This window comes from Mustela nigripes, chromosome 7 (genome assembly GCF_022355385.1).
Source record: "Mustela nigripes isolate SB6536 chromosome 7, MUSNIG.SB6536, whole genome shotgun sequence".
In the NCBI taxonomy this organism is placed as follows: domain Eukaryota; kingdom Metazoa; phylum Chordata; class Mammalia; order Carnivora; family Mustelidae; genus Mustela; species Mustela nigripes.
In genome coordinates, this window is record NC_081563.1 from 76,645,952 (window position 1) to 76,665,038 (window position 19,087).

Here is a 19,087-nt window from a genome sequence, read left to right on the forward strand (position 1 = left end):
TACAATAGGTAAACCACCATTGTGTGATTCTTTATAGAAATATCTATATCACTCAATTTTAAAAGTCATTCTTATCTTTGAAACAAATTATCTGTCTTGCAGATTTAACTTCTCCTTCACATATTGACGTAGTTTAAATTTAGGCCTCCAGAGAAGCATTAGGGTTGCAGGATTTTGAGGGTTTGGGGATCACATTCCATTGTTATTATTTATTTAGTGACCAATGTGATTTTAAGAAAATTAAGGTAGCCAAGTTTTCCTACTGTAAATTCAGACCTTAAGATGTATCTGCTCTTACTTACTTTCAAAAGAACATTTCTTTCTGGGGCCTACATGAAACCGTCTGCAGTTCATTATTAAACTCTGGATAGCACATAAAAAAGTAGACATTATTGGCATGTGAATCGCTGGAATTTCAATTATGTTATCCTTTAAGCAGTGAGGATTTGAAATTTTTGCTTCTTTTATTATGTTGAGATTTTCAGAGATTTAGGTTAGGTTTTTCAAGTTCGTTTTATTTGGCAAACCATTTTCCTCCTCTTTTGCCTTTCTCTCTTCAATTTGTCTTCTGAAGCTATTCAATCCTGAAAAAGTAGTATTGCTTTTCAAAAGCCTAGTAGCAGGCTGGCCAAGTTTGAGGTTTTATTTTGGTATTTGTTAGGTATTTTCAGGTTTCAAGAAAAAGAGACGTATTCCAGTTACCTCAATTTATGAGGGTTCATTTTAAGGATTTTTAAGAGGTTATTTGAGGGCATAGCCCATCCTTAACAGAATTGGAATATCTTTCAAAATACAATAGTCACCGTAGTGGGAAAACGTGAGGATTCAGCAGCACCTCTAATTGTCAACTCCTTAGAACAGGTGACATCCAGTGTCCCTGGACCCGTGGCTTAGCCTCACCTCTCCTGTCTGCAGTGACTCTGCTTGTCTCACTACTGCTAACTCATCTCCTTCACTCCGTCATGCTTTCAGCGGCCTCTCCTGCTTTCTCCCGTGTTTACGTATCTTCCTGTTCCGCCGGCTCTACTGTTCATCTCTGTGAGCGTATCTCACAACCCCGTTCGCAAAGAAACGGCATCTGGTTCATTCACTCAGCCGCTCTTCAAATGAAAAGGTCTCAGACAATGAGGATCCCATGCCCGTTACCTCGCAGGCCACTGGCTGTCACAGTCCTGAAGAGGACTGCCTTAACCACCTGGTATGCCCTGTCCAGGCAACTGTGTCCAGTTAGATGCAGTAGAGAATTCAGGACATGATGATTATGTATTAAGAACTACCTGGAATCCCTTTTCTTGCAGAGGGCAGGGCTAATAACCTTTCCAATACCCATTTCAGAGATTTCTTTCAAAGAAGAGAAAAGAAGTAAGAAAATATTATAAATTCCATTGCCATTCTCAAATTCATTTTTTATTTGGCCTCCGTTTTTCCTTCTACTTCACTGAAATGTACATTGAAATAAGGAGTTGATAGCACTTAATGCTACTCTGTGATTTCTGACTTCCAGATTTCTCTCCTCTCTTTCACCGTATTCTAGAAGAGTAGGATATTAAAGGTATTGTTTATGTGTAGTCAATGATTGTGAGTGGTATCTAACCTCATATTACAGCCATTCAAGGTCTTATGCTTTTTTTTTTCTCTTTAATCCTGTCTAGAATGGTAGGATACTAAAGGTGGTGTTTATGAGCAGTCAGTGATTATAAGTTTTCTCTTACTTTTTTTCTATCTCTTCAAAAGAACGTAAAATACCAAGCAAAAACTAGGGAACAAAGATAAATAATGGAATGACTAATGGATGGAAAATGTCTGCAGTGCTGTCCACGATGGCATATTTGAGTTGGCACTGATGATAATTTTATAATAATGCTCCGCTCTGGTGTATATTAAATGAAGAACATGTGTATTGAAAGTAATCATTTCTTTGCTTTAAACATCCAGTTTAAATCTCTCTTTCACATTAGGAGAGCAGAATTTATGCTGTAGCCAAATCAGGTATTCGAATGTCTGAGGCCTTCAATATGGAGAATGTTAATAAAAGTAAGTGATTTTGCATACGTAGAAACAGAAAGTGGAATGCTGGTGACTAGGGGCTGGGTGGGGGTGGGGAGGGGATGTCATTGTTTAATGGGTATAGAGTTTCAGATTTGCAAGATAAAAGAGTTCTGGAGACCTGATTCATAACAGTGTGCATATAATTACCACTAACTGAACTGCACATTTGGAAATGGTTAAGGTGATAAATTTTATGTTATGTGTTTCTTACTACAGTAAAACTTGTTTCAAAAAATAAGTGATGTTGTATTGCCATTTCACTAGCCAGCAACTTCCTAAACGTCTAAGCTCATTGGAGTAGATAGAATTATGCAAAACTTTTAGAAAATGATTTCTTTTTTTTTTTTTAAAGATTTTATTTATTTATTTGACAGAGAGAGATCACAAGTAGATGGAGAGGCAGGCAGAGAGAGAGAGAGAGAGAGAAGCAGGCTCCCTGCTGAGCAGAGAGCCCGATGCGGGACTCGATCCCAGGACCCTGAGATCATGACCTGAGCCGAAGGCAGCGGCTTAACCCACTGAGCCACCCAGGCGCCCCTAGAAAATGATTTCTAAGGTTGCCAATTTACATTTAAAGTTGAAATTCACTGTTATCCAATATAGGGGCACAACCACCTATGTTCAACTAGAAGCTGTGGAGTTTCAGCTGTTTAAAACCGCAAAAATATCAGTCTCTATGTCCTTTTTTTCAGAGTTTAAAACACATCCCTTCTTTCTTTCTTCAAAAAATTTTTGAAGAAGCAGATGCATTCCCATTATACAAAGTAAAACCAAACAACAGTGAACAGCATCTGGAATAAAAAGAAAAATTTTCCAACGGTTCCTTCTCCTTCTCCTAGCCCCCTCCCTATCCAACACTAAACCAAATCTTAGAGGCAATCATTGATGTTCTATTTCTTCAAAGTGATCTTCTGTTCTTACCATTGGGGAAATTATATTTTAAGCTTTCAACATGAGGTTCACCTGATAAAGTCTTAAGCATGCTGGTGTTTTAACACCTTATCACTATTAGAATTATGAGGAATTGGAGAATATCTTCATAGGATAGTGGTCGCTGAATTAGCAGGTGCTTATGCTATTTCTGCTCAGCCGAGCAGAAATAAAAGCTATGCCGAAGAAATAAAAGCTATGATCCTTACTCTCAAAGAACTTACAGTCTAGTTGGGGAAGTAGCACATGTAAGGCAATAATGAGCCATGGACAAGAGTGCATGTTTCTTACGGCAGACCATAGAACAGTCCTGCGTGTTCATCCAACTTCTCTTTAACTGGAAATTTTGCTAGCTCACATCCATAAGAAATAGACCTAAGTGCTAGAGAGAAGGTGTTGTTGTTGTTGTTTTAAATCACTTTGTTTCCTGTTTCAGATTCTGTTGCTCTGCTGTCCTATACCACATCAGGACTCTATACCTCTCTGATATACAAGAATATGACAACTCCAGTGTATACAACTTTGAAGGGGGTAAGTCATTACTGATACTGCTGAGCATGTGGCTCTCTTCATGGTGGACTGGGAAAACTGTTTATTCAAGCTCCGGGTTCCATTCTTGACATTTTACTCTGACTTTCCCTTTATAGGGAGTTGTAGATGTTCACACTAATATATCATAAAAAGAGAAGAAATGGAAAGATCTAGAGAAGATATTTACATTTCTCAGAGTTTTAGAAGTCTGGGCCCATTTTTATTATACCCCATGTGCTTTTCCACAGCCTTCCCCACCCCGGTGGTTAATTGTTTAAAGGAAATATCACTATTAATGATGTAGCAAAGATTCCTAATTTGGAAAGATTTTTCTGTCACTGCCAGGGTTCCCTTCCCTTGCTTGAAGTACTTAATTACTTAAAACAATACTTAAAATAAGTATTGTTAAGTATTAACAGCCTTATGTTTTCAGGAAACTTTTATATTTGACAAATGCCTTGCTAATGAGAATTTGGGATTTAACAACATGACTTCGATAATGCCAAAATATATTCTTGTATTCAAAAAAAATCTTATTCCATGTCTTCTGCTAAAGCATTTCATATCTAAAAAGAGAGGTGACTTTAGAGATGGACACTTCTAGGCTGTCGTCCTTTTCTTTAGAAGGCAACACAAATAAGCAGCAGCCCGTTCCTGGATGACTCCTCTGGGTCAGAGGAAGAAGATAGCTCCAGATCCAGCTCCCGGACTTCAGAGTCAGACACGCGCAACCGGAGTGGACCAGGCAGCCCCAGAGCCATGAAACGCGGTGAGGCAAAGTCTCAGGCATATGAGACAACTCCATGTAATTCAGGATATTTAATAGGAATTTTATCTCCATAATAGGACTTTTTAAAAACAATCGAAGTACTTGTTTTTACCTGAAGTGAGAAGAGAATTAGCCAGGACTAAGATGCTTATATTTTAGTCCTAATTCTCTTCTTAATTCTTTCTGTGATTCCACCCAAGCCACATGATCTTTTTATTTTAACCTTATCTCTAAGAGAGCAATCAATTTATTATGGGAATAGAGTGCAATAACTGGCCAAAACAAGGTTTCTCTTTTATAGTTAGTGTGTGGCATTTTGGATAATTTATGGGATGGACTTATTTCAGCTCAATTTGTTATGCTAAGTGGCAGAAAATATATCTAAAAACTTGGTGGTTAATGTGATTCTAGGATGGAAATGAAAACTTTACTTTGGGCATGTCTAAGAGTTTTAGTGGATTTTGAAGAAATATTTGGTATAGGTATAGGTGACAGAGAGACATAATCACACTAAATGACACCTGTATTTTATGAAAGCCTTTAATGCAGTGTGCTCTATAGGTTTTCAAATTATGTTCCGTGGAACTCCTAGGTAATTCCCTCAGCTTCTGGAGCTGCTCAACTTTGATAGGCTTAGTATTTTGGGCTTCCACCAGCCTCTTTACTTCTACCTTGACCCCCAAAAGCAGTATCAGGTTACATCACACTATTCCTCAAAATACCGCAAAGACTCATAATGGTTATAAGGTGTTCCGTGTCTCTCATGTCTTCGATCTCATATCCTTTCTCCTTCCTTGCTCAGCTCAAGTCACACCAACCCTCTTGCTGTTCCTGAAATGTGCCAGCATGCTTTGATTTCAGGACCTCCACACTGATTGTTTCCTCTATCTGGTATTCTTTCCCCCCAATGACTATCAGGCTAACTCTGGCACCTGCTACAGTGCTTTGCTCAAACACTGTCTTCTCAGTGAGATCCATCCTGAGCATACCATTCAAATTGCAATCCCTTGCTCTACTCCAATCACTTTTAATTCCCTCTAGTCTGCTCTATGTTATATCTTTTCCTAGCACTTACTGCCAATATTTTGTCTGTCTCTATTCTGTCTCTGACTAGAATCTATGTCCAATGAAGGCAGAAATTTTTCTTTTGTCGTCCGCTCTGTCCCTAGCACCTAGGGGAGTGCCTAGCACACTGGCCCTGGGGCTGACCACCTGAGATTTGCACTCTACCATTGTTCCTGCCTGGCTGTTTGACTTTGAACAAATGTTTTGATTTAATCTCTGGACCTTAGTCTCCTTAGAGAATGAAGGCATTAATCAAGATGATCTCTGAGGTCCCTTATAAATCTAAATTTTTATTGTTCTATGAAAAATAAAGACATTATTGTCATGACTGTTACTTGTCTTAGTCAAATAAACAATAATAATGATATAGTGACGTCCTAACAAGTCCCTTAAATGTTAATAAACACTTTAAAAAATTGTCAGATACTGCAATGAATAATGATTTAAAGTCCTTGATTTTATTATATTGAAAATCTCCAATTGTAGGGACCCTGCAAATGTGGCTTGCAACCTGCAAGTAATTTTCTTAAAAAAAGCAAATGAATTATTGTGGAAATGTTCCCTTGAATTTTACTTTGTAACTGCTAGCAAATGAAATAGTTTGTTTATATCTTTAAGTCTTATTTCTTTTCTTTTACAAAAAGATTTAAAAACTTTTTATAAACTGGTAATATTCAACTTAAATGGAAAATACTACTGATGCTGATACTGATACTAGTACTTCTTTTGGATGTGAATTACTTTAAAAGTGATTACAGGGGCGCTTGGGTGGCTCAGTGGGTTAAAGCCTCTGCCTTCAGCTCGGATCATGATCCCAGAGTCCTGGGATCTCTGCTCAGCAGGAAGCCTGCCTCCTCCTCTCTCTCTCTGCCTGCCTCTCTGCCTGCTTGTGATCTCTATCTGTCAAATAAATAAATAAAATATTTTTTAAAAAATGACTACAAAAACTAAGTGGTTTAAAATGTAATTGTAGGGACGCCTGGGTGGCTCAGTTGGTTGGACGACTGCCTTCGGCTCAGGTCATGATCCCGGAATCCCGGGATCGAGTCCCGCATCAGGCTCCCAGCTCCATGGAGAGTCTGCTTCTCCCTCTGACCTTCTCCTCGCTCATGCTCTCTCTCACTGTCTCTCTCTCAAGTAAATAAATAAAATCTTTAAAAAAAAAAAATGTAATTGTAGGAGTGCCTGGTTGTCTGTCAGTTAAGCATCTGCCTTGAGCTCAGGTCTTGATCCTGGGGTCCTGGGATTGAGCCCCACATAGGCTCCCTGCTTGGTGGGGAGCCTGCTTCTCCCTCTCCCACTCCCCTCCTTGTGCTCTCTCTCTCTCTCTGTGTCAAAATAAATAAATAAAATCTTTCTAAAAAATAAAATGTGTTTGTACAAATCTTGATAAATTAAAATCAAACATTTGTTTGCCTGTATATATGTAATACATACAATGTAAATATGTGAATATACATTTTTAATCCTTAATGAAAGATACATCAGTATCCTTGCATATATCTTATATATGTATATATATGTTGCACAGTTTATGTAAAATTTGCTGTGCCTATAATCATACCAACATGTTCATGTTCCTGTGACTTCCTTGAAGGTTTATATCATAATCCTTTAGTTCTGTTTTCTGCTTTAAAATTTCTTTATGGCAAAGGTATGAGAATAAATCTAGTCTAGGAAGGCTTGTGATTTTGGAATAGCTATATTCCTTAGGAGAACTCACAGCTAGCATTTGGGCCACCTTATTATTAAATATTGACTTAATTTATTTCTTTATTCATCTAGGTGTGTCTCTGTCTTCAGTGGCTTCTGAAAGTGATTATGCCATTCCCCCAGATGCTTACTCCACAGACACAGAATACTCCCAGCCAGAGCAGAAGCTCCCTAAAACCTGCTCATCATCCAGTGATAACGGGAAAAATGTAAACACTGAATCAGTTTTTTTTTAAAGAAAGAAAATAGTAATGAATCTTGTTAGTTTGAGGCTCCAAAGGGAAACTTAAATTTTTAAAATTTCTTTTTAATTAGGAACCACTGGAAAAATCTGGCTACTTATTAAAAATGAGTGGTAGAGTCAAGACTTGGAAGAGGAGGTGGTTTGTTCTTAAAGGTGGTGAATTACTTTACTATAAATCTCCGGTGAGTGGGAAGTGCTTGCTTTTTAGAATTGACTTCCTTAAACTCCTGGTTGATTTTCTTCCCTGTAATGCAATTAATGATACAAAGCATTTCTTACTACTACTGTTAACAGGTAATCAATCACTCTTCCTTCGGTTTTCTTCCTTTCCTACAGAGTGATGTAATTAGAAAACCCCAGGGCCATATTGAACTTAGTGCATCCTGCGGCATTTTAAGAGGAGATAACAAACAAACAGTTCAGGTAATTTTTTTTTAACCTTTTTTTTTTAATTTTTCTTTTTTGTATCATGCAAAACTCAGTTCTTAATGATCCAAGCTAACAGAAAGGAGATTGGATGATTCAGTGTTTCTTTATTCGTTTTGTGTTAAGTGTAGTGCCTCAAAAAACATGTGAAACCCTAGACCTTCTCAGTTAAAAATATAACATAGTTGGGTTTATGTTGAGTACCTGTCCACAGCACCTCCTTTGCCCTTTATCCCTACACGCTTCTTTCCCTCTACCTGATCTCACAGCTCTCCCAGCTCTCAAACTGTCTAGCTATTTTAGGGAAGGCTTATATGAGAAATGAATTCCCAATATTATTAGTTTTATGTTCTGCTAACTTCAGGAGAGCTTGCATTTTGATATAGAAAATGGCATTTCTTCTATGAACTTCAGCTGCTATAACAACAGTGGGAAACCACAAGTGGGAAGAATATTGGTCACACCCTAGACATATTTGCTGCCCATTAACCCACACAATAAGGCCAGTCTTGCTAGAAGCCTACTAAATGTAAAACATACACTCTTGAGATAGTTTGATAAATGTGATTGAAATTCAGATACTTTATTTCTGAAATACCTTCAATAAATACTATATTCTTATCTTGCTCCTTTGGAGAGTGGAATAAGCCTCATTTTCAATGTTTTCTGGGGATAATAAACTGAAAACTGCCCAAAAACGTAGAAGGGAGAATCGGGAAAAATTTCATCTTGAAGCAAAGCAGATAAGAATCTGGGTGGCACAGTCAGTTAAAGCAGTCAAATCTTGGTTTTGGCTCAGGTCATGATCTCAGGGTCCTGGGATTGAGCCCCACATCAGGGTCCAAGCTCAGCGTGGAGTCGGCTTAAGATTCTCTTCTTCCTTGGGACGCCTGGGTGGCTCAGTTGGTTAAGCAGCTGCCTTTGGCTCAGGTCATGATCCCAGTGTCCTGGGATCGAGTCCCGCGTTGGGCTCCCTGCTGAGCAAGGAGCCTGCTTCTCCCTCTGCCTCTGCCTGCCATTCTGTCTGCCTGTGCTCGCTCTCTCCCCCCTCTCTCTCTCTGATAAATGGATAAAATCTTTAAAAAAAAAAAAAAAAAGATTCTCTTCTTCCTCTGCCCGTTCCCCTCCATGTATACGCTCTTTCTGTCTCTCCTTTTCTCTCTCAACCTCTAAAATAAATAAATACATAAAATCTTAAAAAAAAAAAAAAAGAATCAGCTACAAGCTTCTGAAATATTTGAAAATTTTCAAATGTGGTTAATTTAAGACTGAGAAATTGTGAGTTCGTAATATCTTATATGTTATAAGAATTGCTCTTCTTCCAAACACTTCTTCTTGTTTTAGTTATAATTGATTTCTTCACTTCTATAACAAATAACTCTTTGTTTGCTAAAAAATATCTTATTACAACCTCCAGTCATGCTGCTGCTCACTTCAACAGGCAGGAACCTGTAGCACATTTAAGGGAGAAAAAGAAATGGTAATGATTAGATGAGATAAAAAACCATGACTCAAAAGCTTAATACTCTGAGGCGCCTCGGTGGCTCAGTGGGTTAAGCCTCTGCCTTCGGCTCAGGTCATGATCCCAGGGTCCTGGGATCAAGCCCCACATCGGGCTCTCTGCTCCGTGGAGAGCCTGCTTCCTCCTCTCTCTCTGCCTGCCTCTCTGCCTACTTGTGATCTCTCTCTGTCAAATAAATAAATAAAATCTTTAAAAAAAAAAAAAAAAGCTTAATACTCTGAAAATTTTTAAAGTAAATGGAAGTGAAAAAATTATTTCAGCACCAGGTTAATTATTGTAATTCTCACAAAGTGGTGAAACTACTCTAAATTATGTATGCAATCATTTATTTAGCAACTAGGATTCAAGGTATGGCATGTTTGTTTCTATGGTAATTAATGATGTTTTTAGACTAGACAGAGAACTGCTAATAATCCTAAATCTTCAGAGTTTCCGTTCCTATCTCTTTCTCATCCCATTTTAGTTGACCACTGAAAAACACACATACTATCTGACCGCAGATTCTCCCAATATATTAGAAGAATGGATTAAAGTGTTACAGAATGTTCTTCGAGTACAAGCTGCCAGCCCTCTTTTTCTGCAGCCTGAGGGCAAACCAACGGTGAAGGGATTGCTCACCAAGGTAAGACCTTTATGTGCATAGCAGTGTCTGAGGCAACTGGGGAGGTAGCCCCACGATCAGAAGTGGGTGTCAGAGAATATGTGTATTTATATTGTCTTGGGTGGGAAGTGTGTTTTACTTTGGATACCAAATGTTCTTACCATCAAAAATTTCCTAACCAAGGGCACCTGGATGGCTCAGTGGGTTAAAGCCTCTGCCTTCAGCTCAGGTCATGATCCCAGGGTCCTGGGATCGAGCCCCACATTGGGCTCTCTGCTCAGTAGGGAGCCTGCTTCCTCTTCTCTCTCTGCCTGCCTCTCTGCCTACTTGTGATCTCTGTTTGTCAAATAAATAAATAAAATCTTAAAAAAAAAAAAATTCCTAACCAGAATTTTTAAAAGGAGGTTGAAAAGCTTGGGTAAGTGTTTGAAACATGTGAAAAACAAGCTTTTCCTTGTTAGTAAGTAAAGGATAAATATCAGTGGGGGAAAAAGAACAAAGGACACACTGGGAAAGAAGTAGAGTTGGTAGACCTAAAAAATACAAGCGATATTTTAAAAAAATCTGGCCAATTGGGTAGCTCAGTTGGTTTGGTGTCTGACTCTTGATTTCAGCTTGGGTCTTGATCTCAGGGTCGTGAGTTCAAGCCCAATGTTGGGCTCCACATTGGGCATGGAGTTTACTTTAAAAAAAATTAAGTAAATAAAATGCAGATCTTAAGTATAGAGTTTGGTGGGTTTTGACAGATATTTGCTATCAGTCTATCAACATTTAGAACATTTCAATTGCCCCAGAAAGATTACTTGCATGGCATAGTTTACAATGAAGAAAAATTGGCATCAACTTAAATGTAGAGTAAGGGATAGTTTAAACAAGTATATATAATCAGATAATGATTTACTATACAGCCATTTTAAATAAAAGAATATTTAGTGCTTAGAAATATGTTATGATGCATTGTTAGTTGATAAAGTAGACAGCATTATTATATTATTATCCCATTTTATTATATATGTATAGAAAAATGTCTGAATATGAAATATGCCAAGATATATTATAACTCTGATTTCATTCTTGCTTAATTCAGTTTTCTCATTTTTTTAGAATGAGGAAGAATTGATTTATGCTAAGATAAATATTATTTTTAAATTTAAAAAGTCCTATTGATCACTTTAAGAAAAATATAATAAAACATTCACACATAAGTTATCACACACAAAAATAACCTCTAAATAATCATTCATCATTCATGTGCCTTGTTTATGTAAGAAGTTAAAATATTAGATTTAGACAAGCTATGTCACCATGTAATTTATACTTAGCATGAATATGGGAACATATTGACCAGCTCCACCTAAAGTAAGAGAAAAATTTCACCAGTATATTCAACAAAGAATTGAACTGTGTTTTTTCCAAAATGTTACATTACCAGGAAAATGTTTTTTCAGTTACCAGTGACTTAGAGACTCCCTGGTATTATGCAAATATATATTTTCCAGTGAACACAATGCTACTTTAAATCATATTCTTACTATAATTCATAATAACTAGCTGTCCTCTGATTTCAAGGACCATGTGTTTTAAACCCTTAGACTTTAATATGATCCTGTGGCTAAGGGTTTGTTACGTCTCCCACAATCTGTTTGTTTGATTGTTTTTTCTTTATCCACATGGCACTGTCAGTTCCTGCACATTACATTTCTGCTACTCCCTGCCTCCCATCTCACAGTTGCATTTTAAATGAAGATAAGTAGATGTGATTATCAGATGACTAAACCACTTGGGTTTATAGACAGGCTACTTATTAGGTTTCCTTCCTACCATTTTTCATGTCCACCCCTATATTTTCACCCTGAGAGCCTTGAAAGAGAAAAACTTCCCTCAGTTATTCTGAGCGATTTGTTCTGAGCTCACATTCAGGCTACAATTTAAGCTACTGTAGAACAGCACTTGAATACTTTGGAAGGGAGGAGGTGTTTTTCAGGTTGTCACGGTTGTTATTAAGTACAGAAATATGTCGGTCAATATTAAGAACTTGACTAATTTTGATTCTGGATTAGTCACTCTTGCAACTTTCATTTTAATACTTAAGAAAAACATTTTCTGTATAAAAAGTCATTTATTTAAAAAACAAAAATTTAGCGGTGCCTGGGTGGCTCAGTGGGTTAAGCCTCTACCTTTGGCTCAGGTCATGATCTCAGGGTCCTGGGATCGAGCCCTGCATCAGGCTCTCTGCTTAGCGGAGAGCCTGCTTCCTCCTCTCTCTCTGCCTGCCTGTCTGCCTACTTGTGATCTCTGTCAAATAAATAAGTAAAATCTTTAAAAAAAAAATTTATTGAACAGTTACCACATGCCAGGCAATGGGCTGAATGACATCAAGATAATTAGGCCACTGCCCCATCCCTCAGAGAACCTCTTGACCTATTGGGAAAGAAAAGGAAATAGCATATTATAATGACATGTACTAAGCACAGTTACGAGACACATGGTAAGGTCACAGCGAAATCTAATTTAGGCTGTGGGATCAGGAACAACTTCTGAGAGAAGAATTGTTTGTGCTGAGTCTTCAGAGAGATGAAGGAATAGTTACACCAAATGAAAATGGGCAAGGAAGGTTTCCCAAGCTGGGAGACAGGGAGAACAAAGACAGAGTATCTCAAAGCCAGAGTGCTACCTCCACTGAAGACAAGTCCTTTGGAGAACAAGCTGGAGGGTCCTGATCATCCTGATCATGGACGGCTTTTTTGTTTAATTAAGGACTTTATTCTGCACCCTGAAGGTGGTGTAAACCCTTCAGGCTGGTAACAGGAGTGGGGGCACGTTCGTGTTGTTAACAGATCGTTCTGCTGAGAGGAAGGCGGATTTGTCGGAGGCAAGCTGGGGGTGCTAAGAACAGACAGCAGAAGTGGTTCTTGGGAAGAGGATGAGACTCTGAACTGGTCATAAGCAAAGAGAGGAGAGAGTGAATATAGATAATGGTAGGACATAAAATCTTTGGTTAGATTTTTTTGAATTCAGGGTCCAGAAATAGGAAAGACAAGATTGGCTGGGTGAAAGATGAGAGAGCTCGGGGTGGGGCACCTGCATGGCTCAGTCACTCAGGTTAAGTGTCCGACTCTTGATCTCAGCTCAGGTCTTGATCTCATAGTCATGCTTGAGTCCTGTGTAGGGCTCCATGCTGGGTGCAGAGCCTACTTAAAAATAAAAAATAAAATAAATGAAAAGAGAGCTCAGGGAGGAGGAGTGGTTTTAGGATGATTCAAAGGCTATTTGGGACCATGCCAATTTTTAGAACTTTGAGGATACTTGAGTTAAGGATTAAGAAGTCCAGCAGGCAGTGGCAACACCAGGCTACATCAGAGGAGGGGGCTGGGTTGGAGAGAAGGATTTGGGGAATCCTCACTATGTATTTGGTGGTTGAATTCTTGACAGTGAGAGAAGTACCCAGGGACATGTGTGTTGCAGCCGAGCCGCGGACTGCTGCTGGAACACTGGGTTTTACAATAGCTGAGAGCACATAAAGGAAGTGTGTGAAGAGACCTTGGGAAGCAAGTCATGGGGGCCAGGGAGTAGAGTGGTGACAGGAGGGAGTGGTCTGCAGTATCAGATGCTGTGTGGAGTGCTTAGCAAGAAAGGCAGACTGAAGTGTGTTGGAAGATGAAAGGGAGATGAGTAAGTGCCGTATTTGACTTTGAAGAGCTGTCTGCCCAGTCCACCGTGTCAGAAGGAATGAAGCTGAAAGGAGCATGGTATTAGGAGAAGCATTTTTAGGATGGCAAAGACATACCTTGAGTTTGTGAGATGAGCGGAAGAAGCCAGGAGAGAGGTGAAGTGGGAAACAAAGAACAAAGCTCAGAAGTGGGTGGGTGGGCATGGGGGGGCAGCATGGTGGGGGGGCATGGTGGGTGGGCTGGGCTGGCAGGAAGGTGAGGAAGGACAACTATCTAAGTTTGTGGGGCATAGAATGAGATCACATCGGATATCCTGTTTTCTTGACGAAGATTACTCCACAACTAAGCTATTTAGTGAGAATGAGGGAAAGGACTGAGAACAATCAGGGACATAGGGAAATACTCGAGGGCAGATAGGAAGATTGGCAAGTATTCTCAGGGCCCGCCTGACTTTGGTGATTTGAGTTCATATTCGTTATTTTTCTCTCACATCTTCCACATGCTCAGAAATAGGAGCAGAATTTACATTATAGTGATGTGAGAGTAGTCATTTTTTTCTTTTTCTTTTTCTTTTTTTTTTTTTAATATTTTATTTATTTATCTGACAGACAGAGATCACAAGTAGGCAGAGAGGCAGGCAGAAAGAGAGGAGGAAGCAGGTTCCCCGCTGAGCAGAGAGCTCCATGTGGGGCTCGATCCCAGGACCCTGGGATAATGACCCGATCCGAAGGCAGAGGCTTCAACCCGCTGAGCCACCCAGACGCCCCCTAACATTTTATTATGTAAATTTTCAAATATGCAGAAAAGTTAGAAGACTATTTTACAGTGAACATCCATATTCCTACCACCTAGATTCTACAATTAACATTTTACTTGCTCTGTACATACCTAGCAAGATGATGATTTAAAATAAATGTTTTCTATGGGCATTTTCAAACATGTGAAGTAGAAGAAATAATAGAATGAACCCTCAGGTACCTGGGTGGCTCAGTTGGTTAAGTGTTTTTGTTCAACTCAGGTCATGATCCCAGGGTCCTGGGATCAAGCCCCACATTGGGCTTCCTGCTCAGTGGAGAGTCTGCTTCTCCTTCTGCCCTTCCCACTGCTCGTGCTGTCTCTCTCATGCACACATTCTCTCTCTATCAAATACATAAATGAACTCTCATATATTTATCACCCAATTTAAGTTATCTGCTATAGCTAAAATTATGTCTACAAACCCCTCATTACCTTCCCTCTCTCTTCCCGCACTCTCCCCTGGATGACCTAAAAGAAAAGGGAGGTGAAATTTTCTTGAGGGGGTATGTTAGAAGCAGAGGATGTAACACAGTCCCATGCTTTGGAGCAAGAGTTGTTTTGTGACCAAAATCAGGACCCAAGGTTGGTAGGGAAGGAAGAGAGGCCAGGAGAGAAGTGAGAAACTGAAATAAAATAGAAGAACCAGAGGACTAAACATTTGGAATGAGGTCAAAGAACAGGAGTGGTGCCAGTAATGAGCGAAGGAGGGAGAAAAGGTTGAGATCAGAGAATAGAATGTCAACTTCAGAAGTGGAGCCGTGTCCAGTAAAGAAAGGTTGAGGGTATGAGGAAGGGGACAAAGGTCATTGGAAAGGAAGAAGGCACAAAACTGTGAAGTAAGGATGTAGAGAGGCAGTGTGGCAGAGGCTAGGTAGGGCAAGAGCACAGGCCCAAGTCCTGGCTCTGCCACTTGCTCGTGTGTGACCGTGAATAGGCAGCTTGCAAGCTCTGTGCCTTACTGTCCTCATCTGTTAAGTTGGGGAATTAACCATAGTGCCAGCCTCACAAGGTATTGGGAGGATGAAATGAATTATTTAAGCATATAAAGTGCTTTAGAACAGTGCCTGCCACACTCCCTAAATGCTAGCTATTATTCTCACAAGATTTTTACCCACATATGGACGTCAGCAAGGCTGGGTGATAGGATTTGTGGTGGGGAGGCTTTAGGCATGAGAATTTGGGAGAGGAGAGATGACGGTGGGAGCCTCTACTTTGTGTAATGACAGAGGCTAATCATATGATATACCGTGTCTTCAGAGTTTCAGGCAGAATCGATAGGCAGGTCCTTTTTACGGTTTCAAGGTAAAAAACAATGTTTTCCAATTATTTCATTCACCAAAGCCCGGGGATTTGAGGTTGTCTTTAAATTTTTACAAGGATTCTTCTAGCCTAATTTGCTTTATTATGAATTTTCCAGAATAGTTCAGAGTTTTAAGAAATCCTGATAAAATCAGATGTACTCATAAAGACAGATTGTGCTTTTAAAACAACTTTTACATGTGAATTTTTGTTAACTTGTAGTTCTTCAAAGGTACACCTTGTTCTGTTTTAAAGATAAATCATTTCAAAAGTATGCTCTCTACAGCCAGATGCATTATACTCCAGTTTTGCTGAGAGGCTCTTCTGGATTTTGTTTAAAAGAAGAAGAAAGAAAGGAAGGAAAGAAAGAAAGAAAGAAAGAAAGAAAGAAAGAAAGAAAGAAAGAAAGAAAGAAAGAAAGAAAGAGAGAAAGAAAGAAAACGAAACCTGGGTGACACAAACTATTTACAGCTTCCAGGATATTTGTCTATAAATATGTCTCTAAATTTAATTAAACTGAAACAAGTCTTGCCAAATGAAACATTTTTTGTTTTTGCTCAAGCAGGATTTCAAATCCATCCTACTTAGATGGTGGTATTTGCTTAAACTGCAGTTTTGAAAGCCCAAAGCTTGGCTGCATGTGTGGGTTTAAATGACATGTGTTTTATCTCTCCTTATTCATAGTGAAGAAGGAAGCATTTATTGAGTAACTACTATTTTCCTTTATTTACATGTTCTCCCTTGGTCATCACATCAGTCCAATAAGATACACAATAATTACACATTATGGACAAAAAGGCTGGGGCGCCTGGGTGGCTGAGTGGGTTAAGACTCTGCCTTCGGCTTGGGTCATGAGCTCAGGGTCCTGGGATCGAGCCCCACATCTGACTCTGCTCAGCAGAAGTGGGCTTCCCTCTCTCTCTCTGCCTGCCTCTCTGCCTACTTGTGATCTCTCCCTGTCAAATGAATGAATGAATGAATGAATAAAATATTTTGGGGGGAAAAAAAAGGCTGAAAGGTTAAGTCAGTCACCTGAGGACCTCCATCTAGCATGGGGCAGAACTGGAATTTAAATGTTGTGTCCTTTGACTTCAAAACCCAGGCCTTTTCTACTACAGTGACTTGCCTCCCATAAAATCTGTTGCAGCAGTTATTTTTCTTCTCAGTGTACTACTATCAGAACAGGCCATTTCATCCCAAGGGCCCTGCAAAACATATATACCTCCTACCCTCGCCCCTCATGTCCCTTCCCCAGTGACCTCTCTCCTATCCCCGCACTGCTCAGTCTCAGATACACCATCCCCGGGCCTTCCCATTTACCTGTTTTGTCCAGAGTGTTCTTCCCTCAGATGACTGCCTGGCTCATCTACCTCCTTCAGGACCTGCCTTGATACCAGGGAAGCCTTCCTGAGCCCCTTCTTTTAAACTGTGAAACACACTTCCTCCCCCCCCTCCCCAAGCCCTTCCTCCCTCTCTTCTGTATTAGTTTTCTCCTTAATACTTATCACCATGGGCAAATGTGACAACAGCATGTCGGGTTTTAGTTTTACTGGCCAGTGTCTTGGTTTCTAGAAGGTAGACCTCTCCAGATTGAAGCCCATTCTGTTGCAGGAGAGGCGCTGGCTTCAAGGCTTGGCAGGGCTGCCAGGAAAGGAGGACTCTAGGGCAGGTGCAACCAGACAGGCCACATTCTAGGTCTGGAGCACTAGGGCTTATTGGAAATCTTGCCCACTGGCGAGAATGGAGTTCTTGGTGTTTTTCTAGGCTTGACAGTGTAGCTGGGTCTCTCCGGCAAAGATCTTCAATGTCGGTACCTAGGCAGGACTGGGCCAGGGAGGAACTCACAGTAAGGATCTTCATAAAGCCACCAAATGATGAAAAACCTACAATATTCAGTAAAAAGTTTAAGTAAATGTCTTCCACATGAAACAGATATAAATGTAAATATTTTGTGTTGTTTTAAAAGATTTTATTTATTTATTTATCAGATGGAGAGAGCACACAAGCAGGGGCAATGGCAGGCAGAGCAGGCAGAGGCGGAAGCAGACTGAACAAGGAGCCCGATGCAGGACTTGATCCCAGGACCCTGGAATCATGACCTAAGCCAAAGGCAGCTGCTTAACCAACTGAGCCAGGCTTCCCCCATTTTGTGGTCTTAGTGATGATATACAGCATACTGTTGATTTCATTGTCTACCTTGCAAGGTTGTGATCTCCTTCTTTAAAGAGACTGTGTCTTGTTCATATGCCTATTCCCAGGCCCTAGAGCAGTCTCTAACCATTCAAAATCAAGAGCTAGATTCAAATTCTGTCCCCCTCACTTAACATAGTTCCTGACATATAGGCAGTATTCAGTATATAGTTATTATATATATATTTTTTAATATTTTATTTGTTTATTTGACAAGAGAGATCATAAGTAGGCAGAGAGGCAGGCAGAGAGAGAGGGGGAAACGGGCCCCATCCTGAGCAAAGAGCCTGATGCAGGACTCGATCCCAGGACCCTGAGATCATGACCTGAGCCGAAGGCAGTGCCTTAACCCACTGAGCCGCCCAGGCACCACTATAGTTATTATATTAATATTGTTTTCTTGTTGTGTATGAATCCTTCTAGAGGAGGCACCAAATGTTTTTAATGAGTGAATCTTTAACATAGGGGAAAGCACTAGATTTTGTAGATTTTAATCTTCTCTTTCTAACATTATTAGGGGTTAACCCAGAGAGCCACAAGGTTACTGAAAACCTAGGAAATACAGTAACTATGAAATACACTTACTTATAAAATACGCATTTTGTTTTATCTGTCTCTGAATTCTCAGGCCTAGGCATAGTCCTTGACATACAGCAAACATTTTTTAAGCGTTAAGTGGTGAACACCAAAGCTAGACATGCCCTGGTACTGCTAGAACAGGTAAATCTTAAACCTCATTTGCACAGTCTACTTGGAATATCACTTAACCTTGAACAAACTGGATACATATAGAGTTTCTGGCAGAGTGCATATGCTATACTTAAACATGTCCAAGTTCTGAGCTACATTTGTAATTCTTTGAAATGTGATTTCAGGTAAAGCATGGCTATTCCAAGAGAGTCTGGTGTACACTTATAGGAAAAACATTATATTATTTTCGTAGTCAAGAAGATAAGGTATGTATGTATTTTTAATAAGCTAATGTTGGTTTTAGCTCAGTGTTCTCTTTCACGCTTCCACTACTAGCTAAAACTTTAGAATTTTTGATAAAGTTGCAGTCTTGCATTAAATTTATTATTGAGGTAATCACATACCTACAGGGGTCTTGATTCTTAATTAGAAGTCTTAGCAATTTTTAAGAAATGCATCTTGGTCTTAAAAGAGAAGTCTTCTCCACTCCCAGCTGTCAATTTCTCTTATTTTCCCAGGTTCTAACAGACTAGGAAAGGTTGAAGGAAGGGGACAGCAAGAGAGGAAAGGAAAGTCTGGGGAGGGAAAG

The 19,087-nt window shown here is 39.6% G+C and overlaps 1 protein-coding gene across 4 annotated transcripts in view; it reads left to right on the forward strand.

The window, feature by feature from the left end:
* The window catches only part of PLEKHH2 (pleckstrin homology, MyTH4 and FERM domain containing H2), a 120,617-nt gene that overhangs the window by 56,207 nt on the left and 45,323 nt on the right, over positions 1-19,087 (forward strand). For 3 of the 4 annotated variants that reach the window (XM_059406208.1, XM_059406210.1, XM_059406211.1), the window contains 8 exons: positions 1,959-2,034; positions 3,416-3,510; positions 4,135-4,279; positions 7,130-7,266; positions 7,373-7,483; positions 7,638-7,724; positions 9,713-9,871; positions 18,684-18,764. In XM_059406208.1, coding sequence (XP_059262191.1) covers positions 1,959-2,034; positions 3,416-3,510; positions 4,135-4,279; positions 7,130-7,266; positions 7,373-7,483; positions 7,638-7,724; positions 9,713-9,871; positions 18,684-18,764 — 891 coding nt within the window. The remainder of the gene's footprint in view (positions 1-1,958; positions 2,035-3,415; positions 3,511-4,134; positions 4,280-7,129; positions 7,267-7,372; positions 7,484-7,637; positions 7,725-9,712; positions 9,872-18,683; positions 18,765-19,087) is intronic. The other variant, XM_059406209.1, reaches the window with a different exon arrangement.